At 28.9% G+C, this 17677-nt stretch overlaps 1 protein-coding gene across 1 annotated transcript; it reads right to left on the reverse strand.

The window, feature by feature from the left end:
- Nucleotides 1–1689: 1689 nt before the first annotated feature.
- Nucleotides 1690–12866, reverse strand: LOC113555689. The gene is made up of 9 exons (XM_026960199.2): nucleotides 12817–12866; nucleotides 7264–7570; nucleotides 6547–6840; nucleotides 6023–6123; nucleotides 5554–5860; nucleotides 4925–5025; nucleotides 4454–4763; nucleotides 1916–2097; nucleotides 1690–1840 (listed from the first exon to the last, which is right to left on the reverse strand). The coding sequence occupies exons 2-9, from the start codon at nucleotides 7534–7536 to the stop codon at nucleotides 1690–1692; spliced, it is 1719 nt and encodes a 572-aa protein (XP_026816000.1). The 5' UTR covers nucleotides 7537–7570; nucleotides 12817–12866.
- Nucleotides 12867–17677: the final 4811 nt, after the last annotated feature.

A 17677-nucleotide genomic window follows, 5' to 3' on the forward strand; every position in this document is an offset into this window, starting at 1 on the left:
TAAAAAGATCTGTCTTTCCAAAAAATCTTTAAAATGTAATATAACGTTTATTATAAGTTATAATTATTGTAGTAAAAAAATAAATCAAAAATCGTTGGACATATTTTTTGTTTATAAGCATTTTAAATTCAAATGTTTATGAAATATGTTAAGAGGACGCCATCCCGCAGCATGTGTTGTATCTGTCTTACTAACGTTCATCATAACAAATTTTTGTTCAGTAGAATACATTTTGTGATGTTAGCTTTAATATTAGAATAAATTTACCTATCATCAAATTTAAAGGTAAGAAAATTATCTAGACAATGACATATGCTTTTAATGATATTATTATTTTAAAGTGAGTTATGAACATTTTAAAGTTGTTATATTTTATATAGCTGTAACTCACTTTAAAATGAATAAAATCATGTCATTGTCTAAATAATATTCTTACCTTTAAATTTGATAATAGGTAAATTTACTCTAATATTAAAGTTAACATCACAAAATGTATTCTACTAAACGAAAATTTGTTATGATATACGTGAGTAAGACAGAGATAACACATGTGGGTATGGCGTTCTCTTAATCGCAAAAATTAGCAACGAATTTTGAAATTGAAAATTCATAAAATTTTTGTGATTTATACCCAAGGTTAAAAAACCCAATACAAGGTTTTCCTTCAAATAAGTGTAAAAGAGAACTTCGTCAATATAGAAAACATTTTGTGAGCGTATGAAATTTAATTTTTTACGAAATTGCGTAAAATAACGATATATATATTACAATTTAAATATAGTTTATTATATAATATATCCTAGACTGACAAATCATTTCCGTTCAGAATCGTTTTTCGTATACATTGATACCTGTCATTGCATTAAAATTTAACACATTCATTATAGTAACCTACTCACCATCTCTAAACTATCAGTGGCGTAGACATAATTTCTGAAAGGGGGAGATAAAAAGAGCTAAATGGGAAGGGAAAATTAAAAAAATCCCCCACCCTCCCAAAACTTTTTACTTTGGTAATAAAATATAGGAACAAATAATGAGGAACAATAAATATAATTTGAATTGATTCAAAATTCACATTAAAAACAATAATATGGAAGATTATTCACTCCAATACTCCATAAGCCAAAACTTCTGTATTATAAAATGCTACATCATGCTACAAATGTATAAATAAAATAAATAATAATTAAATTAACAAATCTAGTTTTCTCTTTTTTTTTTTGCTAGTTAGTTTTAAACTTCTGCTGTAATTAAATATTTCTGTAAACTGGCATAAGTGTTAGGCCATTTAGCAGTTCCTGTAACAATGCTTTTTCATACATTTTCAACAATCCCACGAGTGTCTTTTTTTAGATTTCTAATAGATAAATGATAGGTACGTACTATTTACTATGTATACGCGGTGAACTCATGGGTGAACTAAACCCGTAGCAATAATGATCTCATTAGTCATTTCTCATAACTTGATAACAACGATAATATCTGATAACATTTTAAACACAGACTCACAATGGAAGCAGAGTCCTTTTAGTCGCCTCCTTCATACATGCCACTGTCTACTATACAGCAAAGCGATACCCACTTGCCCACTCTTTTATTAAATTTTTTTTTTTGTAATAAATTAGTACAAACATTGATAAAAAATATAATTTAATTATTTAAATTGTACAATAATAGTAGCTGTAATTAAAAATTAGAAATTCTAAAACTAGGTTGGCTCATCAATGATTTTAGCTGTTTAAATACTGGCTTGAGATCTTGCGCCCTGACCATCAAGGCATTTTCTGGGTTCATCATAACGTCCATTCTTTGCACAAACAACATATTCAATTGGTCACTGCCAAACAAACATAATTTAATAATTTTTGTCAATTATAATTAGAAAAATAGGAGGAAGAGCAGCAATACATACTTATCTGCTTTAGTTAGCTGAATTTTTAAATAATTTCGTAAGATATCAACACATTTTGTGACTGAGCCCATAGGAAGATGCTCACAAATCAGGTATTTCAAGCCTATCATTAAGATCGTACTATCATATGGCATAGAGTTTATGCAGTAGATTTTTTCCCCATTGATTTCTGTCACAAAGATCTGTATTAAGAATACATAAATAAATATATTATACATTTATACACATGCTATAAAAAAAATAATTAAAAAAAAATGACGATATTCTACATAGAAAAGTTGAAAATAGTCAAATATAAGTTATTATTTTTGTTAGTAGTCCAGGTCGGTTATTTATTACTATATTGCAATTAACTGATAAAATTATTTTTATTCTTTTAGCTATTTATACAACATTATTATTTCTTTATATCTTAGATTCTTAGTCGTAGTGTAATTTTAACCACTATGTACTATTGGGCCTTTTTTTATTCAATTACTTAATTATTTAAATAAACATTCATTATTATTATTATTAAAATAACTATTCTTATGTATGTAATTTGAAAATATATCACAAATATTAACATAGTTAAGAAAAACATGTAAGTTGTATGAATAACTTAAATAATTACTAAATATGAATACAAAACATGCGTTATCTAGTTAACAAAAATACTACAAAATTGAAATCATCTGCCTAAAGAAACATAAAATTGTGTAATAAAATCATCAAAATATTTATTTAAACTTTATCCTTGTTTTATAATCTTATATATTGTATTTTATGAAAATTATTTATTTATCTTTAATCTACAAAATTGAATTTGATGCATATGTTATCTTTGTAAACAAATATACAAATAAATATTATTGTAGATTACAGCCATTGATAGGTATTTAAGAATATATCAAAATAGCAAAGTAAATTATTAATTGAGGGGTGGAAATCCAAAACATACTATTCCCAAAATACTGATTTTTCAGGAGAAGCGATTTTCTGTATCTCCTTTTTTATAACCAATGTCAATTAACTGAAGCACTATAAATGTAAAGTATAATGAGTAAAAGCGATTAAAAAAAAAAAATTAATTTTTTAAATATAAACCTTATTTTTTTGTCATATAAAAATGTACAATAATCCAAAATGTACTTTTTTCAATAATTTAATGGAAATAGTACGTTTTGGAAATTTAATGAAAATAGTTTGTTTTGGAAAACCTATTAAAATGTACTATGATGTACTATAATGTACCAAAGTGTGTTTTTTAAAATGTGTTTTTTCCAAAATAAAAATATTATTATTTATTTTATTGTTTTTACATTTTAATGTTTTTTATGATCATTCTAAAATAATATGCTTAATATATGATACGTAAATACTTAATTCCAATGTTGTATCTCCAAAGAGTATATAAAATACAGTTGATCATAATGTGATTCAGCTAATTTAATTTATTATTAATTCTTAAATAATAAATACAATTAAAATAAAAGTTCTTATTTAATAAAGGTCTTCTTCATACACCCCCGCCTTCGTCATTTTCAATATTATTATTATTTATATTTTGAAAGATATCATTATAAAATACCTCAGCTAGTATTTTAAAAAAATTATTTAATTTGAATACATCTTCTTTTTTTGCTAACTTAACATGGTTTTGTTTTGGCAGGATATCGACTTTACCGATGTTCTGAAGATTTTTAAACCTTTTTATGACACCAACTCTAGTAACTTCACCTTCATTTAATAGACAATTCATTTTGAAGACAAGGAAGTTTTTTTAAATTATTTAATAATCTATTATTTCTATTAAAAACAACTCAAATGTGTTTAATAATCTAGGATTATATTTTTAATTTAATTTCAAACTTAATGATTGTGATAATAACTTAATTTTATAAATTTGAAATTATATTTTAGTACGTTTTGGATTAACTATTTTATTTCCCTATACCTACAACATGGGTAATAGTATGTTTTGACATAATTTATGGAAATAGTTCGTTTTGGTATAGTTAATGATTGGTGTCTATTCTTTTAACATGGGCAATAGTACATTGTGGTGTAAAACTGGAAAAAATACGTTTTGATTATCTAAATATAATTTTTATGTATGGAAAAGGTTTGTTTTGGATAAGGCAGTCATTTTTAACAGCTGATTTGACCAAGAAATAGTATTTTTTTGGTCTATTCTGACGACATTAATCGATTTGTCGACTTTTTTTTTTAAGAATCGATATCTAACTTGTTTTTGTCAATTTTGGCAATAGTATGTTTTGGATTTACACCCCTCAATTTAGTACAGGTTAGTTAAGCTATCGACCACATAATAACTAGGCAAAAGTGTAAGCATTTTTCAAGTATTTATACTTTTATATTATACATGTTAAATTATTAAAGGATTTTATGTATATTTATTGTTTACTATTTATTTTAGATTAAAAGTATATTAATGAAGAAGAAAATATATAACAGTATAAAGCCGTGAAAATTAATATTATTTTATTTTATGGTCTTACATTTATAGCCAACTTTATTATTGTAAGCAATATTCACCTGATATTCAGTAGATATAAATGAATCATGCATCATAATCTCTACATGACTTAGAAATTCCTCGGTGAAATTAGGGTAGAAAACTGTATTTTGTTGAGATGTAAGATCTGGGCTAGATGGTGGAGACGTTAAATCAATCATTTCACTTATTGAGGAGTTATTAACAATTGTACGACGAGTTTGAGTAACAGTTAGCTGTTGCTGTTGATACTGTAGTTGTGATTCTCGTGTGTTGTTTGAGCCATGTTGTATGAAGTTTTGATACATTTGATTGGAGTATGACATTACATTATCGATTATTGGATTGAATCTAGTTATAATGAATTAATTAATAGGTGAAAATCGGTGTATAGGTGGTTAGAATCTAAAATACTATATACAAAATATTTTTTTATATTTTTGGAGATTTGAAAATTTGATTATTTTGATTACATTTACTACACATTTTGAATATCTACTCGGACTACTTACATTATAGCCATTGGTGGTGGTGGTAGTTTTGAGATATGACTCAAATCACTTAATGAAGTAGTATTGCATTGCATGTTGCCCTGCGATACTATTTCTGTGTCCTAAAAATTCAATAACCACAAAATGTGAAAAACTGTAAATTAGTAATTATACAAACAAATATTATTGTAGATTACAGTCATTGATAGTTATCTCACAATATATCAGAATATCAAATTAAGTTACATAGTCTATTCTAAACATTTTTATCAACAACGCATTTAATTACCCCTATCCCTCTACCATAGATCACATTTATAACTCTAAATTTTAAACTATCATTTTTTATATAAATATACTAATAATATATTACTTTTTGTGCTGTGGACTAAATTTATAGATAATAATTGTATATAATATATAAAATTATTAAACTAAATAAAAACATTAAAATGTAAACGTAATATTCAAAAACATGCGTTTTAACAGAAAATATACACTACCCAAAATATGCAAAATAAAAATTTGTAATATTATTTACTTGGGTATGATTTATGAAAATCGTTCACTGCATGTAATTGCTTATAAAAATATGAACATGTATTGCACGCAAAATCCGGTCTTTACTTATAATTATAAACAATATTTACCTGATATTCATTAGATTTTGATGAGTCATGTATAATCTCTTCATGATTTTGAAATTCCTCAGTAAAAGTAGGGTAGAAAACTGTATACTGTTGAGTTGTTGGAACTGGGCTAGATGGTGGAGACGTTAAATCAATCGTTTCACTTATTGAGGAGTTATTAACAATTGTACGACGAGTTTGAGTAACAGTTAGCTGTTGCTGTTGATACTGTAGTTGTGATTCTCGTGTGTTGTTTGAGCCATGTTGTATGAAGTTTTGATACATTTGATTGGAGTATGACATTACATTATCGATTATTGGATTGAATCTAGTTATAATGAATTAATTAATAGGTGAAAAATCGGTGTATAGGTGGTTAGATTCTAAAATACTATATACAAAATATTTTTTTATATTTTTGGAGATTTGAAAATTTGATTATTTTGATTACATTTACTCCACATTTTGAATATCTACTTGGACTACTTACATCATAGCCATTGGTGGTGGTGGTAGATTTGATATACGACCCAAATCACTTGATGAATTAGTATTGAATCGCACGCTGCCCTGAGATACTATTTCTGTGCCCTAAAAATTCAATAACCACAAAATGTGAAAAACTGTCAATTAGTAATTATACAAACAAATATTATTGTAGATTACAGCCATTGATAGTTATCTCACAATATATCAGAATAACAAAGTAAGTTATTAATTTAGTACAGGTTAGTTAAACTATCAACCACATAATTACTAGGCAAAAGTGTAACCATTTTTCAAATACTTATACTTTTATATTATACAATGTATACAACATGTCATGTTAAATTATTATTAGATTTTATGTGCATTTATTGTTTACTACTTATTTTTGAGTAGAAGTATATTAATGAAGAAGAAAATATATAACAGTATTAAGCATTAATATTCCATAAAGCTGTAAAAATTAATATTATTTTATTTTATGGTCTTACATTTACAGCTAACCTTATAATTATAAACAATATTCACCTGATATCCACTAGATTTTGATGAGTCATGCATCATATTTTCATGATATTGAAATTCCTCGGTATTAGTAGGGTGAATGACTGTATCCAGCTGAGTTGTAGAAGCTGGGCTAGATGGTGGAGACGTTAAATCAATCGTTTCATTTCCTATAGATCTATTAATTTGAATTCTAACATTTTTACGACGAGTTCGAGGAGTAATCAGTGGTGGTGGTGGTAGATTTGATATACGACCCAAATCACTTGATGAATTAGTATTGAATCGCACGCTGCCCTGAGATACTATTTCTGTGCCCTAAAAATTCAATAACCACAAAATGTGAAAAACTGTCAATTAGTAATTATACAAACAAATATTATTGTAGATTACAGCCATTGATAGTTATCTCACAATATATCAGAATAACAAAGTAAGTTATTAATTTAGTACAGGTTAGTTAAACTATCAACCACATAATTACTAGGCAAAAGTGTAACCATTTTTCAAATACTTATACTTTTATATTATACAATGTATACAACATGTCATGTTAAATTATTATTAGATTTTATGTGCATTTATTGTTTACTACTTATTTTTGAGTAGAAGTATATTAATGAAGAAGAAAATATATAACAGTATTAAGCATTAATATTCCATAAAGCTGTAAAAATTAATATTATTTTATTTTATGGTCTTACATTTACAGCTAACCTTATAATTATAAACAATATTCACCTGATATCCACTAGATTTTGATGAGTCATGCATCATCTTTTCATGATATTGAAATTCCTCGGTATTAGTAGGGTGAAAGACTGTATCCAGCTGAGTTGTAGAAGCTGGGCTAGATGGTGGAGACGTTAAATCAATCGTTTCATTTCCTATAGATCTATTAATTTGACTTCTAACATTTTTACGACGAGTTCGAGGAGTAATCAGTGGTGGTGGTGGTGGTAGATTTGATATACGACGACCCAAATTACTTGATGAATTAATGTTGGATCGCATATTGATCTGAGGTACTATTACTGTTTCCTAAAAACTAAAAAATCAATAATCATAAAATGTGAAAAACTGTCAATATACATGGGAAAAATTGCATATATGTACATTTTAATTTTTACAGCATGTGTTTGAGAAACTAAACCAGCATTTTGCAAACTTGTTTTTTTTTTTAGTACTACTTAGGTATATTATCACTCAATTGTGTACCACTAATGACTAAAAATAGAACAATCCAAATTGTATCAATAAATATATTTATTAATTAAAATGCTACAGTATAATTTTTTTTTATGTATTAGTTTTTTAAAATAAGATATGAATTACATTTTATCACCATATGGCCTTCTGTATACCACAGTTTGAAAACCGTTGGACTAAACCAGTCAGAATATCTTGGCCCTTAATATATTTTTTTTTTATTATTTATAGTTATATAGTTGTATTATAGTTCTATCAAATTGATATAACAGTTTTGTTTTAATTTTTTTCAGAAAAAGAATTATATTATTAATATTATAATTATTTCTTAGGATAGGCATCATACCAAAAATGTAATGCACATAATGTTATAATGATATATATATTTAATTTAATTATATAAATAATTCACAAGTTCAGTATGACACGGCATTATTACAAACATACCATTTAGTTTGCTTGTAGTCTGTGGAGGTTCGTTATCACTGGCTTATTTTAAGATATCACTAAAATAATATAATATTAAATTAACCTAATCAAACAAATCTTTATAATAATTATTTTTTATAATTGATGGGTTTTATAGGTAAAAACAGGGTATTTATAAGTATTTAAGAATTATTAAAAATAAGTTCATATATAGATATAATATACATTATAATGTCAGCGTTTGAATATAATGTAACTACTTACATGAAATTAAGACCTTTAAATCATAATCATAAAATTCAAAATATTAAATATATTTAACTTAATATTAATTTCATAAAACAGAAAGGAAAGAAATCAACCTAAAGAAAAACATCCAATAAAAATAACATAGTATAGAGATGCCATTATACTATTTTTCATCTATGTATTTATATTATATCATATATCACAAATAGGAAGAAGTAAAATTGAAAATAACATAATAATTGTACTGCATATTATATATGTATTATGTAGGTATATTGTATGTTGATTACATTTTTTTAACAATGTCAATTATTATTTTTATAATAACTTATTATAAACTATTAATTATATCTATTATCTGTATTCAGTTGCGTATTGCATATTGTATAAGCAACACGTATGTTGCGCTCTTGCAATTTACGAAATTGTGCTAAGTTATGATATTTTTTTTGTTAGTGTTTACAATGCGAGTCACCGTCTGTGGGACAGATGGTAAGTTTTTATAAAGAAATATATTTTAAGTGGATCACAATCAGATTGACAGAATTGTGCAATGTATGAAAATGTGGCTGAAAGATATGGTAACATAATTGCCTAACAATAAGTAATTACAACTTCAGATATCTAAAATGACCGCTAGGAGCTCTAAAGAAATTTTGAGCTTTTCTAATAAAAACAATCAAAGTGATGAAAGAAATAGCGAGAACTTCTGTAAAAATCTACAAGCCACTACTTCCAATAATAGTATGTGGACTAAATGGTTTTAAACAATTAATGATTAATTTAAAACTCGAAGAAGCAGAGGGACACGAGCAACAAATGAAAACCTTGGTTAATGGTGAAATTAAGATATTAACAGGCTAGGAATATCAGTTTCGAAATATTATAAAAGTATTAGAAGGAAAAAAAGTTAAGTATCTGTGATACCAACTTACAACAGAAAAAAAGTTTCGGGCGGTAATTCATGGATTACACCTAGAAACTGACCCTTGTGACATTAAAGGTGTATTATCTGAACTAGGATATCTTGTACATATAATGTAACGAACATTCAAATTAAAAAAAAAGTCGACACTAACAACAAGTTTAGTGATCGGACAATTGTAAGGCTTCCATTATTATTCGTGGATCTGGAGCTACAAGCAAATAACAAAGATATTTGTAATATATAAATGTGTGTTATCATAAAAAAGATGTGGAATCTCAGAGGGAAAAAAGATGTGCCACAATGCAAAAAATTTCCAAGCACTTGGTCACGTTCAAAACTACTATTTTAAAACACCAAAATGTGTAAGATGTAGGGGAGGACACACTTCGCTAAATTGTCTTAAGTCTACGAAATCAAAGGCAGAATGCGCAAACTGTGGTGAAAGACACACTACAACCGATGCGTCGGTTATAATAATGTGTATTATTGGTTATTATTTAAAAACAATTCTTACAATACACTATAATTTAAATAAAATTGTATTGATTATAATTATTTGAGAAAAAAATTACATTACTTTATTATAATTGTTTATTTTCACTTAACTTATATCCCTGTATTGGACACATCGTCTTTCTCGTTTTGTTACAAATATGTCATCTACGGAGTTCATGGTAAGAATATTTACATAAGCGACTACGGCACTACACACTCGACAAGCGACTACGGACTAATCGCCTGATATGGACTTGCAGTGAAATAAATATGGATAGGTACCTATTGCATTTTGTATTTTTGTTACACTATTAATACAACTTTATAACAGATAAATAGATTTTCGATAACGTCTGTGATTACGCATTTTATTGCTTTCTACTATAATATTTATTATCGTAGGAAGTCCCGAATGCGGTTATTATTATCGTGCTCGTGTAATGTACTACGATAGTGACGACCTCTTCGCTTTTTTTTTCTTCTTAGCTTCGCGCCACTACCGTCGCGCTGGATTAAAGGTATATACAGATATATAGTATATACTTACCTATATATGTTACTTATATGATTTTGATATATATGTATATTTGTATATATATTTTATGCATGTATGTAGTATGTACATATTTTATATACTTTTTAAACAGAGGTATATATACATTTTACATTTTAGTGCCCGAACGGGGTATCTTTTTAGGGATATAGAGTACTCAAACGTTGTGTGGATTTTTAATACTAAGCAGAGCCGTAGCAATGTTCATTTGCGCTCCTGGCCATTTAATATATTTCCACCCTTTTAAAAATTGTTTACCCCCCTCCCCCACGTACTTACACATATAAAGACATTTGTTATTTTATTTTATTTTTATTAGCTATTATAGTAATCATTATATTTAATAAGAAAAAAAACACTGCCAAACTTATTATAACCTTTTATAATAATTTAAAGAATAATTGTACTTTTATACATTTCAAAATTTCACTTTTCGTGCTTTTTTTGGTAGCAAATTCATCTATAACTTTTTCAAAATTAATGTTTGAAACCAATTCACGTTCAAATGATATAATACTCATATTCGTCAATTTTTCTTGTGACATTGTAGATCTTAGATAGTTCTTAATAATTTTCAGTTTACTAAAACTTCTTTCACAAGTGTTTCCTTCATGACTGATACAAAAATACTAAATATTAAAATAGGAGTAGTTATCTACCACCTATAAATTTGAATAAATTGATGAAGGTCTTTAGAATATAAAAATAAAATATTTAGAATACTAATTTTAAATTAAACATGCAGCTATGTGTTAACAATAATAATCGATTTTGAAAATCATTATGTTTATTATTTTGTAAACACTTGTAAATTGTAATATTTGTGTACACAATACGTCATAATAAAGTACTACAGCGTCACTATTCTAGTATAATTATTTTGCCCATATTATAAATAAAATGTATGTTATTAATAATTGGTATAATATATGGTATATTTTATTCTGGATTTTTCGGCCTTTTTTTTCGTTGCGCTCTTGCCCGGGTCAGTTTTGTCTAGACTTAGCTACGGCTCTGATTAAACAGGTAAAAATGCTCAAACGTGCTGCACCGAAATGGGCGATACCCATTCGTGTTGTAGCTTGTAGGTAGTAGCAGGTACAAAACAACAAAAATATTAGTACATTGTGTAGTTATGTCGAACCATAACGATTTATTACTTGAACTACTGGTCTTTGCAAATAATAATAGTGTTCTAATTAACTCCTCACAGCCGTAATAAACTAATAACCTGGAGGCTGTAGGACGAACACCTGAAAATTTCAAACCACCCAACTTTAATGAGCTATAACTCACTAACGGTTAAATGAAAAATAATAATTTTAACATTAAAATTCATAAAAAAATAGTACTACTATTTTATGACATTTTAAATACAGGTTGCCATTTGAAAATCAAAAGTGTATAGTGATTTCGTTATTAAATATATTACGTTTTGATTTCACTTGCTACGCGCACATTATCTGCGATCGGATTAGGTTAGATCTGGGAGGTTTAGTTTCGTTTAAATGGATTTTTCCCGATGATATCTGACAACTCAATTTAAGTTTTAATAAGTAATTCGACATCAACTATTTCTCTTACAAAATAACATCAGACTTTTGACGTCAGAAGGTATAACAATCAGCCGTAGGTGGATTGCCCAGCACAGGTATCGATTTGCATCGGTTAAGGACTGATAGTTAGACTCCCAATTATCATTTTTAGTATTCATTTATTTTTTTAGTCATTAAAAAAAAACCAATTATAGGACATAATATATAATAGAAATACAATTTCACCCGTGCACCACTCACATTGTCTGCGGACCGGGATCCAACGCAGTCGGATTGCTTACCTGATAGGTTTAGATGCACGTAAATGAAACTTATATTGTAAAACGCTAGAGAGTTCGACCTTTTGTCGCAAGGGCGAAGAGTAACTTTTTTAGTCCCACCCACCGACCGGTCTTCCGTACCGCCGTTTCGTTATCTTATCAAAACAATTATTGTTACCTTATTATTTTTTTTTATTATTATTTTTATTATTATAATTTTATATTTTGTTATTATTACGAGCTTATATTTAATATTATCCGCGATCCAACACAGTCGAATTGCCTACCTGGGACGTTTAGTTGCGTTTAAATTGATTTTCCCCGATGTAATTGATATCTTAATTTAAGTGTTTATTTTAACTTTTACTCTTACAATACAACAGCAGACTTTCGTAGTCAGGAGGAATTTTAAAATTTAAAATATCTTCTGGTCATTTCGCAATAGATGATATCAAAAAAAAAAAAAAAAAAAAAATCAAGTTAAACATTATATTTACTATGTTATTCGTTAGTATGACTGAGACATCGTCACATACTGTCAGACTTAATTACCTAGATTAAGTTATAATCTTATGGTTCGAAATAATATAATGCCAATCAGTTTTCATACAATACCTATTTAAATTTGCGGGAACTCTGGAAGCGGCAGATGGGTTAGACGGTAGATGCGCACGTTTCTGTTCACTTGACGGTCGAACAACAAACAAAATACGTTTTTGACAATACAATTCCGCAACACTGGTGAATTGAATATATGAAACGCGAAAATAACGTGGTGGTGTCGACTGTCACGTAAAAAAATTATTTATAATTGTTCAACGAATGGTTAACTTGTTGCAAAACGTAGTGTTAGCGGCGGCGGTTAGGTTAGGTTATGGCGGTTAACAGTTTTCAGGGGACGCGTTAAAGGACAATTGACTACAAACGTCGCGTCGGTGCCTAGTCTAAGTGATGCGTCTGATTCGCGGCGGCGGCGGGTCGCGGAGGGACAACCGGTAGAGAACGTTTTAACAGCCGGTACACTAAACATGGAAACAATGGCGGCGCACAGGCAGCCAACGTACGGGCCCGAATCTATAGACGTAGTATTCACAATTGATCGCGAGTTGGGGTGATGAAATTACTCGGCGGCGACTAGGAATCGTAATGGCGGGGCAAAAGTGGCGGGTAGCAAGAATGTGGTTAGGTTAGGTTTCGTTGCAGAGGGCGGTCGGTGACTGTTGATGTCTATTGTACGTGTTTAGTGCGACACGTTCGCGGTGCGCGTGCGTGGACCGTGCCGACACGTATACAACACAGTTGCACACTTGGCTGCTGGAGGTCGTAATGCTATACATTTTCAATATTTTAATACCTTCGCTGTCCTAATCACGAACGACGTGGCACCATGGAACATAATAGAAGCGACAGTCAAACAGCTGATCAGATTTGTTTTTATTTTGCCGGAGACTCGGCTTGATGTTGGCAGCGAAGGATCGGCATAATCATAGAATATGTTTTATTCACGGCCAATGATAATATATTGTATTATAATGGACTGGCATCATCGTACATGATGTGGAGGGTAGACACTAGAGAGTAGGGCTCACCGAGTGTCTGGTGTTATCACAGTGTTATGAGATACTATAGTTACTATAGCGCGCACAATAAATCTTAGTCCGTGTGTATAATATACTGCCATAATATTTTGTAATCCAGTGGTCTTCAAACTTTTTGACTTGCGACCCAATTTTCTTACAATACATTTTTTGCGACCCATGTCAGCTTTATAGCCAAAATAGTTCGAATTGGCTAATGTCTATTGCTTAATAGGTAATATTTAATTTTTATTATATGTAATGATACAAAAAAAAAAAAAAACCACATGATGTAAATATGTAATAATACAAACAAAAATTAATGAGATATATGAGTATGACTGTTTTCACACAAAATACTCCATCTCGGCTTTTATAAAATGTACAGATAAATAACCGGATCTTTTACCCCGGTGAACACTTGCGTTATTTTAACGTTCGACAACGCTGTGGCTTTAAGTACCATTCTTATCTTCTACAAATAAAAAATTGTACGGCTTACTTGAAAATTATTTTATCCAATGTCATATGAAATAATTTTTTTGTCAAACCTAGCAATACATAATATATAATTATAAAAATAATATTAAATTATATAAAATATATAATATTATATATAAATATAAACATGGATTTTTTAAATTTTAAACAATAGACTTATCGCAACCTTATCGTAAAAGTTAAAGCTTATCCAATTTTGGGTCAACGCCCATAGTTTGAAGATCACTGAATTGTCTGTGGTCTGTAATTTAAAATTAACCACCATGCACACTAGTAACAGTTAAGGTTCCATAACACGCGATAACACCAGACCTTTGAGGTCCACTGAAATTGTTTGGATGGCAGGCCATTATGGCATTACATCTTAGTGTCTTAGTCCGTTGTTTTAGTACGGATTTAAAACGACGTTACGGTTACAACATCATGCCGAGCTAATGGCAACATTTCAAGGTCAACTGAAATATTTAATAACTGTGGCTTCTATTACGTTCTATTACGTTATCCATTTTACGCCGAGGTCGCGGTTGTAGATAATAATATGGTAGGTTAATTTTGATGTAAAAAAGTTCAATAAATAGGTATGTTAAAACTTTAACATACCTAACATACCATATACTTTAAAACTTTCTTACAAGCATTTAAAGTTTTACTTTGGCGACTTTACAGCACCGGAGTATTAATATTGTTATGGACATAAGGTCTAAAGAAAATAGATTAAAATTTTGTCATTGCTGCGAACACAATGTCGCGGTGAGCGAAATTTTTAAACATTTCACGGCGCATTTACCATCCGATGATCAAATATCAGATATAATATGATAACAAGTTAACATTGATAACAAATTTGGATTTTGGTTTATTAGGCATTAAGTATTCAATATAATTATTTATTATTTTCAAATTAAGATGGAAGGTTTAAATCTTAAGGTACCTGCCTAAATAATAAATACAATGATGTTTAATATTTATTTTTATCAGTTTTTGTGGTGGACATTTAAATTGTACATGTTAATTATTTTATTGATAACTAACATTATATTATATTATGTTTTTTTCCATTTATATTTTGTATTATATTATCTGAACATACCTTTTAATATAATACCTAACCTGTACTATTTGTTATCTTAATTTGAAAATAATAAATAACTATATTGAATACTTAATACTTAATAAAACCAAAATTCAAAATCCAAATTTGTTATCAATATTGACTTGTTATCATATTATATCTGATATTTAAATATTTAATCATCGGATGGTAAATGCGCCGTGACATGTTTTAAAATTTCGCTCGCGGTGGGTGATCGGGTAGGTAGTTTAGAGGTCACGTATTCCTTACGCGTGTAGTGGGCGGCGGAACCTTATAAAATATGTTGTCTTGAGTCACGGCTACAGATACTATGGATGCGGGACGGCCCATCAAAACCATGTATCGAAACCGCCGTCTATAGTTCTTCCGGATTTCTAATAACTGTTAGCGCTCTTAGTAAATAAAAGTAGTAACCACATGAAAAATATTTGTTTTGAATTTACGCGGGATGTCAAAAGTATAGTTTTTCAATACAATTTAACAATAGTATACTTTTTTTATAGTATGAATATTATCATAAAACTTGCTATCATTGTCCATGACTATTGTTTATTTATTTAAATTTCCCTCAATTTTGATGTGTATTGACGTATTGTACATCATAATCCATGCTAATTATAAGTTAGAACATATAAATTAAAAATATCCTACTAGTTTTACCCGAGTCTTGAGTCTAAATAATTTAAACGATCTACACGTCTAAAATCTTTTTTTTTCAAAAATCTTACGCAAATTAGTGCCTGTGCGCGCCACATGCATACATATTGTACTACTGCACTTTCACATTAATGATAGCTAAATGTCATTATAATTTTTCTAGTTACTTACGAGTCGCAATGTTTTTGTGTTGAATCATTACTACTAATATAATATAATTTTTTACTTGTTGCGTTGGAACCCTTAAAATAAAAACAGTTATTACATAAACCGAGGTGTTTTTTTTTTGCGTGCAATATTTAAGAGGCCGTACCGGCCAGGGTCGGACTTGGCAGGCGGGATACCGGGAGTTTCCCGATAGGCCGCTTGTACTCGTAGGGACTTTTTTTTTAGGTTTACAGGCTAAGGCTTATCCTGTCGACAGACTTTGTACTAACCAATTTTTAGTTTTTTTTTTAATTTTTAATAATAATATTAAATGTTCAAATTCTTACAATCATTTTGTATGAAAATATATGTTTTTTTAGGGTTGTTTTTATAGGTAACCTAAGTGGGTCGATTTTTTTTATTTTCCAGGTAGAAATTTTTGACCCAGTCCCGCCATGGTTCCGGTAAAAGTGAAACGTTCAAGAGATGCGTTGAATTTTATCTTGCCGCCGCGGCGATCACCCGTAACCACGCCCACTATCCCCAAAGCGGGGCAACGCCCAAAATAGTCTCGTGAGTGGTACATTATTGTTTCACGAACTGCCGTTTAGAACGTTTCACGTCAATGCTATTGACTATTTTGTATTTAAATCACTTGCGTAATTTGGAATTTGAATATGATAAGCGCGTGCCCGCTTGAGCGTTCACAGACTAATTGTTAATTGAAGCTTCTGTAATCCCTAAATATGTATGGAAATACTTGAATTATAACAGTTCTTTTACAACATATTTCTAATTTAAAACACCTTCAGTACTTAACGATTTATAATAATAATAGTTTATACTTTATTGCCATCGGTTAATATAACGTTATAAATATAAAATAATTGTAATTATTACAATATAATTTATAGACATAAATATAATAAATGAACATACAAATTAAACAAAATTAATATATTAATCAATACATTTGATATAAATACATTTTTAATTTTGTTGGTTTTGAACCATTTCATTGTGCAAATTCGAATAAATATTGCGTTTTTTTATGACGCTGAAAGTTTTTTATTTCCAACGAGTCTTCATCAAACTTGATTTTTAATGTAGTTGTGTGTATGAGATCGGAGTATTAAGTTATGGGTAGATTATATTAGAAAAAAATCTCGCCAAAAGATTTGATACAAAAATGTATCCACAACTATAGTTATTAGTTAATATAACTATTGCAACGAAGAATATCCCCAGCATTAGCAGTGGTGAAGCTTAAGTTTTTAGTTGGGGAGACATTGAATAAAATGACACTATACGCTTGGATTCCTTCCTTTTTATTTTACCTAATCGATAATACATTTTTTTCGTATGAGTAATTAATAATTCCATCGTTCAAAATCACATAAATGATAAATTAAATCATTAGCCATATGGACAAACTATAATATAAAAACAATAATATTAAGAAACACGTAGGTACCTATCGGCTATCAGTAATAGCGATTTA

This window comes from Rhopalosiphum maidis, chromosome 3, assembly GCF_003676215.2.
Source record: "Rhopalosiphum maidis isolate BTI-1 chromosome 3, ASM367621v3, whole genome shotgun sequence".
In the NCBI taxonomy this organism is placed as follows: domain Eukaryota; kingdom Metazoa; phylum Arthropoda; class Insecta; order Hemiptera; family Aphididae; genus Rhopalosiphum; species Rhopalosiphum maidis.